This window comes from Gopherus flavomarginatus, chromosome 11, assembly GCF_025201925.1.
Source record: "Gopherus flavomarginatus isolate rGopFla2 chromosome 11, rGopFla2.mat.asm, whole genome shotgun sequence".
Taxonomy (NCBI): domain Eukaryota; kingdom Metazoa; phylum Chordata; order Testudines; family Testudinidae; genus Gopherus; species Gopherus flavomarginatus.
This window is the reverse complement of record NC_066627.1, coordinates 50117562-50139612: the sequence shown is the minus strand read 5'-3', so window position 1 is coordinate 50139612 and position 22051 is coordinate 50117562. Positions and strand designations below refer to the sequence as shown.

Genomic DNA, 22051 nt, shown 5'->3' with positions numbered 1-22051 from the left:
TCACTCGAGCTAGCACGGGCAGCAGCTCAGGCCAGCTGCCTGGGAACAAACTGGCTGGACCCCCAGGCTGTGTTCATGGGTACCCACCCCACGTTAGTGCACTAGCGCATGCAAAGCTAGCGCGGGTCTGTCCAGCCGAGCTGGGAAGCAGCTGCAGTGCAGACAGACCCTACGAGGCGAGTACGGAGCTATGTGTTTTGTTAGCATGGAACAACTGCACGTACCTCGTCTCCCCAGCCATGCCCCTTCTCTGCCCTCACCACAGCCCCTCTATACCTTGTGCAAGTGCGAGGTAGGGCGCCGGTGCACTGGGGTCTTCTGATGTCAGAAACGCCCAGAGCTAACCCTTAGCCACCCACTCGCTCACACAGTAGCCCAGCACACCAGGGAGTGGTGTGTGTGTGTGTGTGTGTGCGCGCGCGCGCTGAACGTGGAGGCTGGTTTTCAATGTACATTACTGAGCTCAGAGGCCGATGTTCATTCCATCCACATGGGCGTCCTTCCCATGCACCATGTTCGCTGTGCAAGGCCCGCTCATGCTCTTCTTGCATAGACGGGCTTTGTATTTGGGTCGGGAGCCAGCTTGGCAGGTCCCCTTAGGGGAAAAACACACGAGCGAGCCCAAAGGCAAGTCCGTCTTGCCTCTCCAGCTGGCCTGATCCGTATTATAGAATCATAGAATTCTATGTATTATAGAATCATAGAATATCAGGGTTGGAAGGGACCTCAGGAGGTATCTAGTCCAACCCCCTGCTCAAAGCAGGACCAATCCCCAACTAAATCATCCCACCTTGGGCTTTGTCTAACCTGACCTTAAAAATCTCTAAGGAAGGAGATTCCACCACCTCCCTAGGTAACCCATTCCAGTGCTTCACCACCTTCCTAGTGAAATAGTGTTTCCTTTATCTCACCAGCCTGCTTCCTCCTCGTCAGCTAGCTTCTGCAGACAAGAGCGTGCCTTCAGGAGCTGGGTGGCCATGTGGCAGTTCAGAAGCAGGGGAAAACAAGGGAGGAAAAGGGTGGAGTGTTTCCTAGAAATATGCTAAAACAAATGAAAACCAGACCCCACTGCAATAACTCTGCATGCTCCACACTGTTCCTAGCTGCCGCTAGCTGAGCTGAGAGTCCTTCTCAGCCACTGGCCCTGGCTGCAGCAGGCTTCCTTTGTGGTCTAGATGATTTCCCTGAAGATGATACAACATAGAAAAGAACCACATTGGTCCAGAACGAAAGCCTAATACTTGTAATTCACACCAATGGGACGGTTTAGTTTTTAGATTTTTTTTCTGATCTTTCTTCTCCTCCTCCTGGGAAGCCCACGAGTCCAGGCCCAGAGTCATATCTCCACTTAGCTCCAGATCTTCCTCCTTTTCCTTGCTCTGGAGCCCCAGGCGCTGGGTTACAAGGGCTCTGCTTCTGCTAGGATGTGTCCCTGTTCCTTTGCCATCTGTGGCTGGTCTAACAGTTCTACCAGTTCCATGATGGGCTGTTGCCTGCCCGTTTAGAGGCTTGGAGCTTGGCTTGCCCTCTGCCCCACCCCACTCTGGGGCGCTAGAAGTCTGAAGGTCTTATCATCATGCGTGTGCCTTTTAGAGAGTAGCTGGGCCCCTGGAAATAGTGCCACCTGATCCCGTTGAGCTTCCGGACATTGTGCTTGGCAGGATAATAGATGCCGTTCAGGTTCGACAGACCACAGGCGTCAAACCACCAACCTGAGAGGGGGACATATAGAGGGGAAAGGTTAGAGAACTCGACAGACCGAGTCTGGACTTCGGACAGAGCATGAAACTTCTGGGCTCTGAGTTCAGATTGGTTCTAGCCAAAGGCTTCTTTCTTGGGAGTGTGCCTGGTCGTCATTTCCCCAGTTGGCCTAGACGTGAGGCATGAATAGTGTAAAACAAAACACACAGGCTTCCGTCTGGTTAGAAATACACAACCCTGGGGACTTTTCAAATTAAATTTGTCGAAAAGAACTGGGTGATTTAAGGAAAAAAATGTTTCTTGACATTGGACAGAGAGTTTTTCAAAAATCAAACCATAAGAAAGTGAAAAAAAGAAACCCAGCCCTGAGTTCTCCTGCCTGCAGCCAAGCCAGCTTTGCTGTTCCTCAGGCCGAGTGATTGGCAACTCGACCCTGCTCCCGCTGGCGTCAGTAGAGCAGGGTGAAGCCCTGTGTGAATTACAGCCGTATTGAGAGGCCGTGGCTGAGATCACAACACCCTGGACGTAGGTGCTAGACACACACGGAGGTATCAGGAGCTACTGTACAAAAAGAAAGTCTTAGGTACTGAAAGGACAGGGTTGTCCCTGACAGTATCCTACCACTGGCAGAGTGTGGTAACCTCGCCCTGTGGATGCCAACCCCTGGAGTATCCCGGACCATGTTCCAGCCATTAAAGGGTGTCGTAATCAGCACATTTTTCCTGTCCCGGGAAGGTTATGCTTCATGGCTATGATTCGTATGTTCTTGTATCATAAGGGCAATAGCCTTCAGAGAACCGCCTGGCATCCGGACAGTATGATCCTGGTGGGATTATTCTGGCTTTGAGATTGTTCAGACGTGGGCTCTTCTTGTGCTGTCGCTGTGCCAGGGCAAGTCTGGTTGGAGTGGGAGGTCCGGGTTCTGGCCCATCTCCATTGTCAACAGAGAATTCAGTGCCCGCACGAGAGAGTAGCAGGAGACCAAGGGCCAGATCCGCCACTGCTGTAAGTCTAATGCAGCCAGTGGGGCTCTGCTGATTCACACCAGCTCAGGATCTGGCCCCCGGGGAACATTCTGACACGTGTGGATTTTCGGTGCCCCTGTGTCCTGCCTGGCAAGGATCCCAGGCTCTGCCATTGGACGAGCACGTACGTATCCATCCAAACAAATTCCTGGGGCTCATTTCAAGGGCCCCAGCTCTGCTCATGTCTTTAGTAACAGCCTCAGACAAACTAACCCAGATTCGGGTAATCGACCCCCTGGCTGAAACAATCAGAGCTACTCCCCTGAGCTGGGATCCCCTCCCTGTCCCAGCACAGACGGCAGGCTGGAGCCTGGCACTCATTTGCTTGAAGAGTTGCCAGTTGGCCAGAAGCATCGGGCCTCTCTCTCTCTCTCCCCATTCCTAGTCCCAGTGTCGCAGCAAGGCCCTGGCATGTGTCTGATACACAGATCTGCTGGTCCATGATCGCAGGGATTTGCCGCTGCAACGTCGGGGAGATCTGGTTGTACAAAGGGGGGAACAGGTGGGACAGAAGGATGCAGATGAAGTTCCCAGACCTTCTCAGACAGAGCCCTGGTGATCTGCAGCAAATGATCTTTCTTCAGGCTGTTTGGCTATTCCTCCTCCCCTGTCGTGTCACGCCCTCCTTGCTTGCCACCCTTCTGTCCCAGTCTCTCCCCGTTCTGATCTTTCCCCTCTTATTTCTCTCCCCTCTGCTTCCTTGCCATTTCTGCTCCTGAAAGCCATCCTGGGACAGGGCTGCCCTGGCACCCAGGGGTGGGGGACGGCAGCATTTTGGAGGCTCATTGGGTGACAGGGAGTTTGTGGGTGACATAAAGCCAGGTGGGGAATGTGAACAACCACAGCCTTCGACTGCCTGCAGAAAGCACAAGCCCAAATCTTGGGCTCCCCTTCTGGGAGAGGAGAGAGACAGGCACTAGTCACGTCTCTTACGGCACCTCTGGAGGGTTCTCTGATTCTACGTGGATGAGCCTAGCGTAAGAACCTGACTAGAACAGAGAGTGACAACAATTCGACCCTTGGCTGCAGCAGGTGATCAGATTCTTGGGCTCTGTGCATGTCTAGGAAAATTGGGTGAAGAGCGACGAGGGAGAGCTCTTGCTCAGACGTCCGTCTGTCTGTCTACATCCCTCCCTTCCTCCCTCATCACTGTGGGGTATTTCTGAGACACTGAACGAAGAGATTCAATAAGAATGGTGCATTCCCAAGAATCCAGCCTCAGTTGCTCCACACACGCTGCCCCCATCAGTCCACCCCAGCAAACAGGGCACATAGGGAAGGCTGGTTCCAACCCCCCCCTGCACCTGGGGCCCGCTCACCTCCCGACAGCATCTGGGCGCACTTGCAGAGGCAGTTGTCATTATCCGAGTCGCGGGTGCTGAAGTTGATTCCCTGGAGGACAATGCCACTCTGCTGCCCAGCAGTTCCACTGTAGCCCTTCAGGGAGATCCTGGAGGACCAAAGCAGAGAGAGAGCGAGACAGGAGGCACAATGAGGAGAGGAGAAAACAAGGCAGAGGACGAGAATTACTTTTCAAACTCCTATCAACGTTTCCTGGGATTTATTTAAGGAAACGTTCCCCTGTGTCTTTGCAAATACAAACAAGCAGAGGCAGATAAGGCAGCAATCCCATCGCAGAGTTTATCAGCAGTGCCGAGTGATCCAAATGTTCGAAACCCCCGCAGGCTCCAGCCGGCCGCCAGATCTGGGGGGTGCTGTCAGAGCTCACATGCTAAGCAGGGGCGGCTGGCTGGAACTTAAGGCAAGGGTGGTGTCTGCAGCAGCGCTGAGGACTTGGTACCCAGCACTCGCCTTAGCGGGCATTGTGCCTCTGGAGGGGCTGGCACAGAGAGGGCCTCCCCACTTGTTGTCCTTCTGTCCTATACAGAGTCCCATGAGTTCTTCCGGGCTCAGTCCCGCAAGGTATTATGTGAACTGGCCCCGCTGAAGCACAGGAGAGGCTCCAACGGAACCACGTGCTTTTTAAAGTGCAGTGTATATTTTAGTGTCTTGCTGGGGCAGGGCCAGAGAGCCGAGCACCTGGCAGGACTGAGGCCTGAAGATACTGGAATACTTTTAATGGTGTTTTTAATACTGGTCTCCTGGCCAAATTTCAGCCTAAATTGTTGTGCCAGTTTTTACCTGAGATGCTAATTAACCATTGAAGCACTTGAATGAGGAGGTGGTGGTGGGGAATTCTTTGTCCCTGGCAGATTGGATGTTTTTCTGCAAGCTCTGCTCTGGGAGCGATTGTGGGGACGTTGCCTGGCCCATGTTATGCAGGAGGGCAGAGGAGATGATCACAGCGTCTCCTTCTGGCCTTGGAATTTAGGAATAGTCATCTTCACTCCCGGTCCTAACCTGCTGCGCAGGGTTCCAGGGGGTGGGGTTTGATGGTGGGCAAAGCAATCCCTCTGCATCCTACATCGCTCAGCTGCCTTGCCACCAGGCCTTTGACCCCCCTCTGGTGACAGGCATTCGCAACGTACTGCTGTTCTAATGGCCAAGCTCAGGCGATTATTCTCTGCTGCTGATGTTTGCAGAAGTGGAGACAGTGTCAGTCACAAAGGAAGGGAGCCGATGGGCACATACAATCCCCTCGAGCTGCCCCCCTTCCATTCTGTATCTTTAGTCAATTGTGTTTGGAATGTGCCTGCGCGGTGACCCATGTATCCTGATGGAACCACCCGTGACCAGAGCTGCATAGCCTGGGGCAACCCCTATCCCTCATTGCAGCTGGACATTATTGGGACAAATAAATGCTTAGCCACCTGACTAGGAGTTACGCTAGGTAAGGTCAAATTCTGAGGGCAGTTAGGATCCAGTCAGGGCTCATCTCTGAAGCAGGGTTCCCCAGAAACAAACCATAGACCTGGAGGCCCTCTTCAGCAGGGTCTGGGCTAGCTGGATTTGTGTCTTATCTTCACACTTTTAATCTAAAACTTTACTGTTCTGCTGGGGCCATTTTAATAATACAGGTTTTGGAGAGAGGCAGCCAGGGGCTTGTCCTCAGTTCCCCCTAGATGAGGAGGGAAGTATGAGACTCCCAGAGTTGGTCAGCTCCCCACCAGGACCTTCAAAGGCACCTGCTCTCTTTCTCACTTTGCTGTTCCCACAACGCTTCAGTGAAAACCCACAAAGCCTCGGCACTGTATTGATTTATAAGCTGAGCTTTAAAGGTTGCCATTGTTTCATGACTTGATAATGGTTCTGGAGCAGCACGCCAGTTGTATTTCAGAGCAAGTAGTGGAGCTTGCTTTCTTGCTTTCATTAGATTTTCTTGCAGCGAGGCCTCTTATTTTCACATGCATTTGTTCTCTTTTGCAAGCACAGTTACAACAATTGCGTGCACAAAACTGGCAGCTGCTTATGCAAACAGTCGATTATTGCTTGATCCTGTGAGGTGCTCTGAGCACTCTGACTTCCGTTGAAGGCCATGGGAGTTTCAGGTACTCAGCACCTTATAGGAGTGCTCAGCACCTTGCAGGATCAAACTCTAAAACGCAGCTGTGCAAGTAGTGACCACAATTACACCTGGAAAAGTACATGTGCAACTAACTGCACACCCAGCTCAGGCCCTGGTGTATGCAAAAGTGGCTTTTTGCAAAAAAGCAAGAAAAAGAAAATTTTTCCTAATGCAATTTTATGCATTCTTTTTCCTTCAAGAAAATTTATTTTGATTTTCAAGAGGAGAAAAAAGGACAATGTAGCAACATTTCTGACCACAAAGTTCCCACAGAAAAATCACTGCAGAATTGCCCCAATTTGTCAAAATAACAGTGAATGCACAACATTTCATTCTGCAGCCACTTTGCGTAAGAGGCTGCGGAGATGAACAGCTTGGTAAAGTGGGTGGAATGCAAAACCCTAGAAACATCACTCCCAATTTACTGGTTCCTTGCCCAGCTGTGCTCTCTAGCCCAGCCTCTTCCATAAACGTTGGGGGACCACCAGCTGGTGCTGTGATTTCGGCTTGAGCAGGATTCACCTCAATCCCTGGATGGCACTGGGGGAGGTCTCTTGTCTAAGTGGGGTTTGAAGAAAGACCCAAGGGAACGTTTCATTGGTCAAGGTCCATATCCCACCTGTAAAGATGACGCTCGCTGCCCAGCTGGAACGTCTCATAATGGGCGTAAGCCTGGTTTCCTTCCCAGTCCAGGAGCTCCACTCTCAGCGAGTAGGAAGCCTGGCTTGTCAGGAGATGCACAGCTTCGTTCCCCAGCCAGTACTCCCCGGCAGGGTCTCCAAAGCCCTGGGGAAGAGCAGAGCCAACAGTGGGGAGGATTTAGACTGTGTCCCTGGGCTATGCAATGTCCGTTGTGGTCAGCAAAGGGAGGAGGCCAAACTCCATCAGCTTTAGAAATACCAGAGCAAATTCTGCCCTCAGTTACAGCCCTGCGTCCCCAGTGAAGTCACAGGACTGCATGGGAGTAATTTGCCCATTTATTGACCCCTGCTAATCCAGGATGGAGCTGGTAGAAATGTTTCAAATTTCAATGTTTTGATGAAATTTCCCAATTCAGGGGGGAAATGTTGACATGTTTGCCAAATTCCCCTCTGTCATCCTGTCTAGAGCCAGAGTCTTCGCTCTCCTTTTACCCTGGCAGCCAGCTCCTTCCATTCACCTCTGCCCACCAGCTCTTCTCTGCCTGGCCCTGGGACTCCTATCTCCAGACCCGCCCCACTGAGGTCCTGCTATAGCTCTGTGGACTCTAGATGGCAGATCCGTGAGACCTGACATAGCTCATGGAGCTTGTCCCCCTGCAATCTGCAGAACGATGCCCTGCAACATCAGTCTCAACTACTGTCTAGTGTCCTCTTTTTGTGCATGTGCTCAGTGGTGAGTAGGGTGACCAGATGTCCCGATTTTTGGGTCTTTTTCTTATATAGGCTCCTATTATCCTCCACCCCCATCCTGATTTTTCACATTTGCTGTCTGGTCACCCTAGTGGTGAGGCTGCCTTCCTGGGAATTGATTGCATTGCCTAACTGGTTACGCCGTTAGGTTTTCTTCCCACTGGGTCTTTTCTTGCCTAAACAGAAGGGAGCTCTTTAGTTCCACCAAGTGCATGCCTGACATACAAGTGTCCCGTCGCTGCACGACCCCCACCCCATCCTCCCTCTGCTCCCAGGGTTGTCAGTGGGTCAGTGATTGAACAAGTCGGGGAGTGAAGGAGCAGGATGAGGTCAGACCTGTTTGTATTCTTTCCACTTCCTCTGGAAATTCACGCTGCCATTGGTTCGGCGCTGTATCACCGTCCACCCGCCTCTGTCTGTCTCCATATCGCAGAACACCTGCAGAGGACGCAAACAGCCAGTGCTGCAGGGGAGGCAGCCTGCGGTGGAGTGGTACAGACGGGTTGTACTGCCCAGGGAGGAAGTCAGGTCAACACAGGTCTTGTGGCTACGATGTGGTGGGGCCACGCTCCCATTGACAGGGTGTTTTGCAAGTCAGGACTGAGATGCATTGAGCAGACTTCTCGAGGCCCAAGAAGTGGCATTGCTTTGGAGAGCCCCAGTACTGACACACGAGGGCTGGCATGGGAGAGAACTGAGGAGCATTGGCATGGCAGCAGGTAGGGAAGATTGGCAGAGTTGCCTGTGACTTGCCCATCTCGTTCTTTCTTGGGTGCTAAAGTCCATTTCAGTGCAAGGTCTGAGCCCATCACTCACCTTCCTGGGTTCTGTCATGTTGGTGACGTGGAGGGTGTAAATCCCACTGGTGTTAAACCCGGCTCGGTGGTTCTGAGCACAGTCCTGGGACACTTGCTGTTCCTGCACGAGGGGAGCTGGCAGGACAAACAAGAGGAGCAGTGAGTGAGCTGCAGGCATCTGTGATGGGTTCTGCTCTCCTGGACTTAGGGTAAGAAATAGAGTGAGAAGGATTCTCCGTCTATTTCATGCCCTGAGCACAAGCCCGGAAGCCAGGAACACCTCAAATTGCTGTTTTATTTGTGTGTTAATAATTTGTCATCAATATTCTCTATTAATTGCCTCTTCAAAGCCTCCAGGGCCCCTCACAGTTAGAACCCAAAGCTTCTTAGTCACCAAACAGCAGCTACAAGAGTAAAAACACCTTTAAAAAGAATCAAAGGGCAAGATCCCATACAGGGGAAGGACAGGGGTTAGGAGGGTGTCTGTATAATACACAAGGAGCTGATGGCTTCATCCTCCACAGCATTGTACCCTGTAGGCCATTTGCACTAGGGGAAAGATGCTTCCAAATCCCACTGGCGGCATTGGCCATTCCACGTCACATCTGTGTGCGTGACAGCGCAAGGGGCAATGGGGAATCGGGCCTCAGCCAGATGCAGACTAAAAGCCAGCTTCAGGAAGAACCATTCAAAGGTGCTGTCTACATGCAGGGAGTTCGAAGGTCAAGAGAATGAACCTCCACCCTGAGTTCTGTTGCAGCTAAGGTGCTATCCCCTGCTGCCCTCCAATGCATCAATGGGGTCTGGCTGGGTGGCATCTGAACTACAAGCAGATGCTGCCTTCCTAGCATCCGTCTCTGTGCTTGCAGCAGGCAGACTCCGAGCTGCGTTCCTCTGCTGCGCTGACTCCTCGGCCAAGACAAGGGCTGGAGTCAGACTCGGTTCACTTAGAGTGTTAGGAGCCAACGATCCCTCCCGGGGGAGCTGAGATAACATGGAGCTATTTATCTTGTAATGACTGGAAAATAGAAAGTGTCATTTGATTGCCTGGCTCCATCTCAGGAAAAGCCAGCGTGCTTCAAAAATAAATAGGACGAAATCTTAACAGCCCTTTCCCCATAAAACCATCTTATTTACAATGATGGCATTAGCGTCTTGGCTACGACTCCGTCAAAACACTGAAATCCATTGGTGCAATTTTTACTGACTCGCTACAAAGGGAGCTACAAGCGTCGATCCTGCAAGATGCAGAGTGCTCCTGCCGAGGGCAGCGGGTGCTGAGTGCATGCAGGATCTGCTTGGGATGCTGAGCATTATGGAGGAGCAGGCTCTTGGAGACCAGATAAAAAGAGCGTGAAAGCAAGCGTGTTAGAAGGAACGCTCATGGCCTTAAAGTGAGCATGGTTCCTTGAATGCCCCTCTGCACTGCCAGAGTTAGGGACAGGGCCCTAGTGTAAGGGAGAATTGGGCCCCCTGTAGCCCTGTGGATTTGCTCTGGCTGGGCCATGCATCTCTGTTGCTCTTCTCTTCTTGGGTTAGATGTTTGTGGGTCTAATTGACTTTCTTTCTTTCTTTCTACATCTGCGTGAGCACAATGTCTGTGCCACCTCGGGGTCACAGATCCCTAGACTAAACCTTGAGGATTTAATGTGGGTATGGAAAGGGACTACACAGAACAACGTGGATTAGTGCAAAACCTTTTCACTGTTGGAATCTTGGGCACTGGATTGCTCTGTGCCACTTGTGGACATTTTTAAAGGAAATCCTGATGGTTCAGAGCAGTTTTCTGTCTGGTCGATCGATCGATTGATTGAAATCTATGGCACTTCTAAAATAACCCTACAATAGATTGACCAGCAGTAATTATTGGAGAGGGCCCCTAACTCCGGGGAAGTTGGGATCTAGATTCAGGTTTAAATCTGAGCATCTCAGCTTGCTTGCCCTGCTGTCATGGGATGAGCCAAAACCTTGGTCCCGGCTTTTCCATCAGCCGCTGCCTGGGGTGCATTGTTCTGAGACCAGGCGGAAGGTGATGCTGGACAGATGGAATGTCGAGCAAGGCAGGAGCAGGGGTAGCAGAGAGAGGACATTTTCCTGGTTTCTATCCCAGCTTCTCTGAGCACCTACTGTCACTAAGCAGTTTGAATTGAGAGGTCTATCCATACTGGCACTCCTGGCACTGCTGTGAGGAAGCTCTCACTCCTGCACGAACGGGGCACTGGTCAGAGGAACATCACGGGGTGGGGGCCCAGCTAACACAGGATGCTAGTGTGGGGAAGTTTGCACTCTGTGTTATAGCTCCTACTGACCAGAAACAGGGCCGTTATCAGCGGGGAGTTCCAAGGAGCGTTAGTTGCCCACAGAATCTGGGACATGCTCTCTTCTCCAGTCAGTGAAACCTTGGCTGAAGGCCAGGAGGCCTATGCAGCTCTGGCAAGCCCAGGGCTCTCCTGTGGGATGAGCTCACCTTTGCCCTGCGAGACCAGCTGGACCAGGCTCTGGACTGACTCGAGGAGCTGCAGCTGCTGCCGCTGGAGCAGGCTGGTGTTGCTGTTGGCAGCGTGGAGGGACTTCTCCAGGTCCTCAATCGTGTGGCTCTGGTGGCTCACTAGGCGCTGCAGCTTCTCCTTCTCTGTGCGGATCCCTTCCAGCTCTGTCTGGTGCTTGGTCTCCATCTCCAGCACCCGCGTCTCTAGGACACTGCAAAGGGACAGGCCAAGAGAGGAAGGGTGAGGTGCTTGCCTGGGGGAATCTTTTCCCCCTGGGGGACCGCGTGAGCCACACGACACCAAGGTTAATAGTCAGACAGCTGCTAGGGCCTAGACAAAGCCCACTGACATTCACAGGAGGCTGTTCATTAACTTCAAATGGTTTGGGCTCAAAATCTGGTAGATGAGTGAGTGTTCAGCTAGCTAATGTGCATGGCTAAAGGTCCACTTGTGTGTGTTTGTTGCTGGTCATGTCAAAATATGTGTCTCTAATCCTTGCTCATTAGTCTGTGCAGAGACTAATCATCCGATCATACATCATGTTACCTGACCTGAGCCGGCGTTGGAAAGGCACAAAGCAGCCTGGGCCCCTCCTCTGCAAAGGTGCCAGCTGAAGGTGTTGGAGACAAAGGGATCAGGTGACCTCCTGGCCCGGGAAAGGGGCCGAGCAGAGAGGAGGGGCTGGGAGGAGTAGTTAGTCTGGAGCTGGCTGATGGCAGACGTGGGGGTCTGGCTCACTGCCCCCCAGAATGGACCTGGCCGAGGGGTCCGGCTTGTGGTACCTACAAGCTCTGTTTTAGACCCTGTTCTTATCATCGAATAAACCTCTGTTCTACTGGCTAGCTGAGAGTCATGTCTGACTGCAAAGTGGGGGTGCAGGACCCTGTAGCTTCCCCAGGACCCCGCCTGAGTGGGCTCGCTGTGGGAAGCGCATGGAGGGGCAGAGGATGCTGAATGCTCCAAGGAGAGACCCAGGAGGTGAAGACGTGTGAGCTTCTTGCCCTGAACAAGTCTGCTCCAAGGGAGAGGAGGCTCCCCAAAGTCCTGCCTGGCTTGGTGGGGAGCAGTTCCAGAGCATCGCCCGGTGACTCCGTGACATAGCCCCAAATCATGGTCTTATTCCCAGGGCTACTGCCCAGAAATCTCTGCCTCCTGCTTTGACCATGGAAATGTACCACCGAGGAGTAGTGAACAGACTAGCTCACCTGTATTAATCAGTCTTGGTGACTCATTTCATCGATCTGGATTCAAACTATTCAGATCAACCTGCCAGAGGTGGTGAACAAAGTACAAAAACCTGGCCCGCTAGGTCATTTTCCATAGGCTGTAATTTCCCGCAGGGTTTAAAATGGACAGCAGTACACCGAGGGAGCTGGCCAGCATGTGGCTTGTTTGATAACATGCGCAGTGCATGCATTTAAAAAGTTAATTCCGGTTTTAAAGCTATTCCCCATTCCAGTGGTATTTGCTGTCTGTAAAGCCGGGAATATGGCTAGAAGCCACTCAGTCTGCCTCTGGGAATCTGTAGGAAGCTTCTGCCCTTCTGCCTGGCTTCGCCCCACCCGCTCTGGGATAGCTATTCTGCTCGGGGCAGGTTTTCAAAGGCCCGAAGGGCAATGGGGCCCAACTCCTATTGGAAGTGCCTGCGAAGTGGGTGCCTAATGCTCACATATCTTGCAAATCTCCCTCTAGTGATCTCGTTAGTGCCACCAGCCCCCACTTCTCATCCTTGTTCACTGATGATTTGGGCTGGGGGGACGATAGACCCACCTACACACGGCTCCAGGACAGGGACAGAGTCCAGACAGCAGCTGGGCCTTCCTCACACGGAAAGGAGACAGCAGTGACCCCCAGCTCCATTAGCATGAACCGACCCTCGCTCTGGAGCTCGGTGGTTCTGGCAGGGACTCGGCGGCAGCAGCAGCAGATGAAGATGAGACAGCTCCACCAGCGACTGCAAATGCTGAGCACCTCCCTTCAGCAGCAGCCCTGGTGCCAAGCCCACCCTGTGAGACTGTCCCGGAGCGAGCCGAGAGCAAACATGCCAAAGTAGAGAGAAGGGAGCGAGGCACATAACCCAGGTAATCATTGCGTTTTCCATGTGCATCAACTGGGCAGTCAGAGCCCCGGGGAAGCAAAGAAGCATTGACATCAAATGGGAGTCAGAACCTGGGAGCATGTGGAGCACACAAGGTGCCATGGTGGGGTGCAACCCTAAGCAGGGGAAGAGAGATACAAACCAACAGAAACTGCATGAGGTACTGGGGCACGGTAGCCGCCTGGGGCAGGTTCCCACATGGTCCTGAAAATAATTGTACCCTGACAGAGGTCACCATAAAAAGTCAGCGTTTACCTCCGGGGCCAGGAGAGCTGCTGCTGATTAAAAGACCCTCCTTCCTCACCGTCCTTTTAAACATCTTAAAGAGACAAGAGTCGGGCAAGCGAACCAAAGTGACACCTCAGTGGGGCCGTGGCTAAGAACATACTTGTTCATGTTCTGCAGCTTGTGAATTTCAGTCGTCTGCAGGAGCAGCTGCTTCTCCAGCTTGTTGGTGGACAGGGAAGTCTCTAGCAGCTGGATCTCAATTCGTGTGGTTTGGTTCAGAATCTGCCCGAGGATCAGTTGGGAAGAATAATTAGCAGGATATCTCTTCTGTCTCCCAAATGCTCCCTCCTTCCCCCCACTTTAACCTGCCCTGATTTTTCAGCACCGTTACCAGCCCCGGTATGATATTTCACCACTGATGCGCTGCACCAGCTCCAAGGGTTAGATGGAGCAGCTATTCAAGCCAATAGAATGTCCTACCAATACCATGCATATTGGCCGGGTTGGAGGAGAGTATATCCTGGTCTTTCCAACACAACGGGCCATAGGAGTAATAGGGAGCAGAGACTGATTGGACGAATTATGTGATCCCTGTTGGTCACACTAGCCTAAAGACTTCTGCACTCAAAATCCATGGTCTCTGCTTCTTTTACATGGACCACATCAACTCCATGAGTGGGACTGTCAGAGCCCCTTGGGGGGCATTGGGTGTCCCCTTCTCATTAATTTTCATGGGGATTGAGCAGCCAAATCCCTTCAGAAATCTCAGCCCACCCCTAAGGCACGTGAGCCATGAGTTCTTTGCGACTGATCTGCCCTGTTGGCCATCCGAATCCTGCACACTGCAGCCACACGAAAGTCACATGTAATGGCTTGCACTTCACCCCATCCTTTATCTAAGCAGCCCAAAGCTCTTTACAAATGTGACTGAGCTAAGCCTTGCAACTCCTTTGGAGGACGGGGGAAATAACATCCCCCTTTTACAGGTAGGGAAACTGAGTCAAGAGATGATGTGATCTGCCCAAGGACAATCATGCAGGGAGTCAGTGGGAGAGTTGGATTAGAATCCAGGCCTCCTGGCTCCCAGCCCCGTGTCTCCCTCAGGGCAGCCATGTGTGTATCTATCATGAGCCATTTCCCAGAATGCTCCTGCTGTACCTGCGCTTCCACAGCCGTCAGTTTCCTGCTCTGCTCTGCCATTTGGTTCAAGAGGCTGGTGCCAATCTCCAGCATGGTGGCTGTTTGGTTCTGAGCAACGTTCTGCTGGATCCGGACCATCTCTGACTTCACGTTCATCTGCACGTACCTCTCCAGCTAGATTGGGGAGGGGGAGTCTGTTATTAATACACGGTATCAGAGCTGTCCTTCTCCCCAGCCCAGCTTGACACAGACACTCCCTCTCTTCATTCCATGGCAGCAACGTTTCCCTCCCTCTGGTGAAATCACTCCCAGCCCATCTCCCGTGAAACACCTTTGACTCCCTGCCATCTAGCTGGTGTTAAGCCAACCCTGGTGCTACTCGTCAGAATGGTGGCCTGGGGAGGAGAGAACATGGGACTATTGCAAACATTTCAACCTGGCATAAACTTGCTTTGCCCTGTGATGTTTATCAGGAGGACAGTGTGTCCTGGCTGCAGCCTGGCCTACTGGCATGAGGAGGTCCCCCTGGAAAAATTAATCTCACCAAGATTCTTTGGCTCAGGAATTGTTGGAGACTTGCTGCGTCCTTAAGATCTCTCTCTCCCCCGCTCCCCTCACTACTCTGAGTGATGAAGAAGGGCCCCTTCTCTGTGCTAAGGAGGGAATGTGCACTTGTGATCACAGATCTACCCTCCCCTGTGCTCACACTCTGCAATAGCCAGGTAACACACTGGAAATCTTGGCTCTTCCATGACTTTGGAACATTGGTAATGGGTTTCGATGGATGCAGGATCAGAAGTGCTGAGGGTCTGGGGCTGTCCTCGGCTTCATCTGGCACGGTGGGCACTCGGCTCAGGGTCCCACAAACCAGTGTCATGCATGTGAAACTCACATGGGCAGATACTCTGCAGCACAGCTCCACTGAAATCATACAGCTTACGCTGATTTACACTAGCTGCGGGCCCGGCCCAGTGCCGACAAGCCTGTGGAAAACTGGAAGCACAAGAGCGATGGCATTCTCCGGGAGATGTCAGATTCCCTGTGCTTGCCCTTGCCCCATCCTGGATCGCGTGATGGTAGTGCAGAGTCCTGCCACTGCTGCAGCCTCACGCCACGTCATCCCTGCTCCTCGGAGCAGCTGGTGCCAGAGGCTCCGCATCTCGAGTTGGGCAATACAGAAATTGAAAACAAAAGTCCCCTTATGGAAATGCATCCCCAGGGATTCTTGGAAAGAGAGCTGGAAACACGTTCACAAGGCATTTAGACCGAGGCCTGGGTAGCCACCTGCAGTGATTCCAGGCTCTCCGAAGTGGCTCATATTTGGCCCCCATGGAAACGATAGGCTTCCTTGGCCCTGCTGGAACCCTGAGAGAAGCTGGAAAACAGGAACCCTAGCGCCACAAAGGCCAGAAGACAGACAAAGCTCGCCACATGGATTCTGTTTTGACTCCCATGAGTGGGGAGCGGGGGGTGGGGACTGACTCGTGATACTTGAATATTTGCGGTTGGCAATACAGAGATACCACTTCACTAACCCTGCTGAGGATGGGCCGCTGTCTCTTTAGGGCTGGGCAGGGATTTCAACCCTCAAAGCTCCCACGCTGCTCCGCCAGCAGTCTCCACACCTGGATTGTTCAATACCATGTATGTATGGCCTGATCTTACACATGTCTTGTTTGTTTCATTATTTTATCTTTTCAACATGGTCATTGGGAGAAGGGTTTATTTCCAGGTTGTCTAATGATATTTCAGTGATTCCCCTTCCTCTCCCACCACCAAGTTTTTTAAAAAAATTCAGCCTGGGGGTGTGTGTGTTAGAGGGAAAGAGAGGAAAAAAGGAGAGATCCAATTTTAAAGCATTGCATCCTGCTGCACGGGAATGGGGCCGGCTCACAGCAGGACTGCACTGCTCACTCGGAAATAGCATGGACTGGCCTCCTGGCATGCCTCTGCGTGTGTGTGTGTGTGTGTGTGTGTGTGTAGAGAGGGTTCCTGAAGAGAGCTGGAAAAACAGGAGGTCGCCCAGCATACAAATAAAAGGCAGGTTTCCCAGGGCACAGATGAGCAGAAATTCTGGAATTTCACCTCCCACCTTTTGTTTTTGTCTTTTGCTGACTGTGCCCAGCTCTGACAGGAACAGCTCTGCTGGCTTAGTTCTGCGGCGATGCCACCACTGGTGTTCATGTGTGTGGACAGAGAAGCAGTGTGGGCTAGTGGCTCCAGCACTGGCGTGGGACTCAGATCCCACAGGTCAATCCTGGCTGACCTTGGACAAGTCTCTTCCCCCTGTAGGCAGGTCTACGCAGCCAGCAGTAAGCTGGATCGACAGGCTCGAGCAACTGCAGGAAAGACGGCCGTGTAGATGTTGCAGCTTGGGGTCTGGAGCCCCTCTCCCTCCCTGGGCTTCAGAGCCAAAACATTTACGCAGCTGGTTGTAGTGCAGGAGCCAAGACAGTCGACCCAGCCTCTGAGACCTGCTGCCAGGGGCTGCCACTTGCTGCGTAGATGTACTGAATGGGTCTCCGCTGCACCACTCACACTTTGTCCATCTTGTGTATTCGGGTCTGAGCTCTTTGCTGGCGAGGGCTTGTCTCTTACTCTGTGCATGGACAGCACCAGGGCTTAAATTCTCACCGAGCATTTCCTGGAGTGTCGGGACTTCAGCCCCATGGAAGGCGCCAGGGCTCAGACCTTCAGTCCCGCAGGAGGCGCCCGGGCTCAGGCCTTCAGCCCTATGGGAGGCACCAGGGTTTGGGGTTTCAGCCCCGGGGGAGGCACCAAGCCTCTGGGCTTCTGCACCACAGGGCATGATAGGGGGTCCACAGGTTTGAAAACATTTCCCGGGGCTCTGCTCCGGACAGCTCCGGCTGAATTTCGCCCTATACAACACCTAGCCGAATGGGGCCAGATCTTGGCTGGGGCTGCTGGCCACGCCCATGATGCAAATGCTAATAGCAATAATAATGCGGGGGCGGGGGCTGTGAGAAGCCAGCCTAAGGGCTCGCTGTGGCTAACGCGGCACCCAGGGGCCTCACTGGCTTTTGCTGAAACACGGCGCCTGATAGACATGGGGAAGAGACGAGCTTACTAAGACGTCGGCTTTTGCCTCCACTCAGAGCTCTGCTCCCTGGATCACCCCTGTTTGAATGGCCAGCAAACCAGGGCTGGACACACACTTTATTTATTTGGGGCGAGGAGGTTGGTATATTTTATTTTTGTCTCCCTGCCAACGGATCGTGGAATGTTTTGTTTATATTGCTCGTTCTCCTCCACTGACGATCTGAGAACAAGAGAAGACAATTGTACAGCTGGAGCTCAGAGATGCAGTTCAGACTGTTCTCTCTGCTGCTCACCCTTTCGTTTCCAGTTTGAGCTGAAGTGCTGCATTTTGCCTTAAATTACCAAGGAGATTTTGGGGCTTTTTTCAAGGAGATTCTCTGTAGGCATTTGGAGGTGAGATGGAGCCACCCAGCTGGGCCACCTTACACTTATTTATATTTTGGAAGAGTGTAAGAAATTGGATTGACCCTCGGCTTTCCCATCTTCACAGTGCAATGTACTAGCCACCTCTGCCCTGATCACTCTGCCCTGGGCGACGAAGAAGACGGGAGAAGAAGTGGAAATGAGAAAAGGACACCTATGAAATCAAAGTACTGGGAGCTGAGCCGACAGGCAGGAGATGGTAGAATCTCTCCCTGTCTAGTGTTTAGTGATTCTTGGCTCTTAGACACCTGTGACAGGGTGGTGTTGGCAGTTATAAATAGACCCCTCTTGGGATCCTGCAGCCTGGTCCTTATAACACGCAGAGCACTGGGTCTGGCTAGAGTCGAAGGGAGCTGGGCAGTCTGACTGGGGTGGAAGCACAGTGGGAGTGTAAGGAGTTAACAAGGTAATCAGCTCACCAGCCGGCTAGCCAGGGAGCATGGGGGAGGCCCCTTATCATTGCTGCTGCTGCTGCACTGTGCTTGGATCATCACTCAGGCAGGACATAATGGTAAAGATACTTAGTGAGGGTGTCCTGGTGGAGTGTGTGCTGTGAAATCAACGGGGGACTGACCAGGCAGGGTTTCCAGGGCTGCAGGGGAGTGCTACACCCAGAGGTGCATTCGAAATGCCTGCCACTGAGGGGTTCAAAGTAGTCTAAGGGGTTTAGGTACCCACATTCCATTGAAAGTCAATGAGATTTGGGGACCCAACTCCCTTGGGTTCCTTTAAAAATCTCACCAATGTAGATACAGCAGAAGTGGGAGGTCAAGAGATAATTCACTGTTAGAACTGATCTGGGCGGTCAAGAGATAATGCACCATTAGAACCAGCTGCTATGCAACAGGCGCCATCGGTAGGAGTAATGATTTGTTATTTGTATTACAGCAGCATCTAGAGCTCTGAATCAGGGATCAGGGCCCCATTGTGCTGGGCGCTGTTAAGTCTAAAGAGAAAAGCCAGACAAACTGACATTTACAGGCCCATAGAAATGACCAGGCATAATCTGTGCTATATCTCAACGAGGAGAAGCTGCCAGTTACATTTCCCCAGCCCGCTTGTTCCATTCTTTAATCAAGCCAGCCCCATTCTTCTCCTCCCTCCTCCCAGACCATGTGCCCCAAGCAGGCCAAAGTGCCCTCCATTCACCCGGCTCCCCTCAGGCTGGAGTTTTTCTGTCCCTGCTCCATTGGTTAAGCAGATGCAGAGTGACAGAGTCTCGCTATTGCACTTGGATCCAATGACACACCATAGCGAGCTAGACTGAGCCAAGTCCCCGATGGTTTCGCTGTTTTGCAGCATGCACACTGCAGCCCTGGTTCTGGTGCAGGGGGAAACAGCGACTCTCATAAGAATGGCCGTACTGGGTCAGACCAAAGGTCCATCCAGCCCCGTATCCTGTTTACCTACGGTGGCCAATGCCAGGTGCCCCAGAGGGAGTGAACCTAACAGGTAATGATCAAGTGATCTCTCTCCTGCCATCCAGCTCCACCCTCTGACAGAGGTTAGGGACACCCTTCCTTACCCATCCTGGCTAATAGCCATTAATGAACTTAACCTCCATGAATTTATCCAGTTCTCTTTTAAACGCTGTTATAGTCCTAGCCTTCACAACCTCCTCAGGCAAGGAGTTCCACAGGCTGACTGTGCACTGTGTGAAGAAGAACTTCCTTTTATTTGTTTTAAATCTGCTGCCCATTAATTTCATTTGGTGACCCCTAGTTCTTAGATTATGGGAACAAGTAAATAACTTTTCCTTGTCTACTTTCTCCACATCACTCATGATTTTATAGACCTCTATCATATCCCCCCTTTAGTCTCTGCTTTTCCAAGTTGAAAAGTCCTAGTCTCTTTAATCTTTCCTCAGGTGGGACCCATTCCAAACCTCTAATCATTTTAGTTACCGTTTTCTGAACCTTTTCTAGTGCCAGGAGGGGAGCCACTGTGCTTGCATCTCACTTGTGACTGATCTATTTGGGGAAAATAAAACAAACAGACATCACTCTGGGAACAGCTGGGTAATGTCTCTTTTTAGCCACTCAAGATCAGGTGACACCAGCCCCGCAGGCATTGGATGGTCTTTGCCAATGTAAAATAAATATATCGGTTCTCAAAAGTGACCCCTTGGCCTCACTGGACAGAAGATACTAAACACTTGCAGTGAAATCCTGGCCCCACTGAAGTCAATGGCAACCCTCCCACTGAATCAATGGGGTCAGGTTTTCACATGGGATATTTTGCCTTGTGTCTCACTGAGGTGGGAGCAGTGGCAGGATTCACTGCTGGCCGGGGGCTGGGAACATGGAAGGCAGAAATGGAAATGCCCTGATTGGGCCAATGTCCTCGCCTAACAATGGCAGCTGGACAGAGAGACACAGAACTGAGCGTGCGGCCGTGAGTTGTAGACCTGGCTTTGTTACAGATTTCCCATGTGACCCCAGGCGGGTCACTTAGCCATTTTGCTAAAATGGGGAAATGTTTACCTGCTGCAGAAGGGAAAGTGGTGAAGTTCATTCAATACAGCAAAGAGTCCTGTGGCACCTTATAGACTAACAGACGTTTTGGAGCATGAGCTTTCGTGGGTGAATACCCACTTTGTCGGAAGGATCCGATGAAGTGGATATTCACCCACGAAAGCTCATGTTCCAAAACGTCTGTTAGTCTATAAGGTGCCACAGGATTCTTTGCTGCTTTTACAGATCCAGACTAACACGGCCACCCCTCTGATACTCATTCAATACATTACTACAAGCCTCTTTGGGAAGACAAGTTCGTTTATTATCTGCATATGCAAATCAAGCAGCCAGCCACCTCACTCTCTATTTTGGAAACACAAACTCCGGGCTGTTTTGTCAGCTATCTCACCTCTTGATAGTGCGGGACGTTCCCTACAGAATGTCTCCTCTTGCTCTTTCAAATCAACTTCCACCCCCTTCCCTTCCCTGGGAGACCATTCTATGAGCCAAGGGCTTGTCTAGACCAGGGAAATTGGCACCGGTGTTACATTTGGGCCAACCCCTAATGGGGAGACACTGCCCTGGGGCAATTGGCGCATTTGCTGGTGTGACTTGTAACTAAATTGGTGTCCCTAGCCCACTGTGAATAAACCCAAGCTAGACAGGGCTAATGCACCTCATTCCAGTTCATTTCACTCTAGTTCAGTCATGTATAAACCAATGGAGCTCGTCATGCTGAGCGCACACGTGTACGTGTGTCATCCTGTGAATGGATGAAATATACACATCTCCATGCATGTTTGATGTGTTTCCTTACATGTTCATCTCCATGTGAGTTTCAGAGTGATTCCCAGCTCTCTAGCTGGCTGTGGGCTGAGGAAGGGAGTGTGGAAAGTTCATATGCAGAATATTTGACCTGCTGGCTGTCTATTGGCCAGCACTGTCACAGATCTCTTAATCCCCTTGTAAAGAAGCTTATTTACACTGAACAGCTGTACACGAGCCAGCCAGGAACGAGGGTGCAGCCACATCTCTGATGCCTGCACAACTCCTTTGTGGTGATCTCTGTAAAGCTGGGAAGAAGCGAGGAGTTTGTGCTACAAATAAAAATCAGATGTTACTTCCTCTTTCCTAATCCATTGGGGAAAACGCCTCTCCCGAATGCTTTCTATTCTTAGGAGGATTTCACATGAGGTTTCCATTCAAATGAATTCCAGGGTGCACGTTTTGAGCAGGGACGTGATCAGAGACAACACATCAAACATAAAGTTACTAGGCCAAAGGGAAGGAGAAATCGGAAATGTGTTCGACCCAGCTGTGGTCACAGAGCTGGGAAATTTACCCTGGTGTGGAAGGAATCCAAACTCATGAAAAAGGCAAAGGGAATTCCCTTGGAAGAGAGCCAGATTTGCAAAGTCACACAGGCAGACAGGATTGCCTGGGGGACTAGCAGGCTATAGGTATTGTGAAGGAATCTCCCATTGATTCTGCAGAGCAGAGCTGCTGAGGGCAGTCAAGGCTCTGGAAGGTGGATTGGCCCTTTAGCTATCCTGAGCCCAGTCCCTGGATGGCTTTGAAAATCAGGCGCAAGCACTGAAAACTGACTTGGAGTTTAATAGGGAACCAGCCAAATGAGCACCCTCCAAGGGTGAGATAAGTTCGGGAAGCCCAGTCATACTGTCGAGGATGCGACCAGCTGCCACATTCTGCGGCAGATGCAGATCTTTCCAGGCAGATGCTTTCAAGCCAAGTTGCACAGCATTGCAACCTAAGCCTG

General features: G+C 51.7%; 1 protein-coding gene across 1 annotated transcript in view; it reads right to left on the bottom strand.

Moving 5' to 3' along the window:
* Nucleotides 1–693: 693 nt before the first annotated feature.
* Nucleotides 694–22051, bottom strand: part of ANGPT4 (angiopoietin 4) — a 39436-nt gene continuing 18078 nt past the window's right edge. Inside the window, exons 2-9 of the mRNA XM_050918339.1 lie at nt 14354–14509; nt 13356–13477; nt 10848–11080; nt 8400–8515; nt 7920–8021; nt 6812–6978; nt 4046–4176; nt 694–1712 (exon numbers count right to left, since the gene is read on the bottom strand). Coding sequence (XP_050774296.1) covers nt 1552–1712; nt 4046–4176; nt 6812–6978; nt 7920–8021; nt 8400–8515; nt 10848–11080; nt 13356–13477; nt 14354–14509 — 1188 coding nt within the window. The 3' untranslated portion in view covers nt 694–1551. The remainder of the gene's footprint in view (nt 1713–4045; nt 4177–6811; nt 6979–7919; nt 8022–8399; nt 8516–10847; nt 11081–13355; nt 13478–14353; nt 14510–22051) is intronic.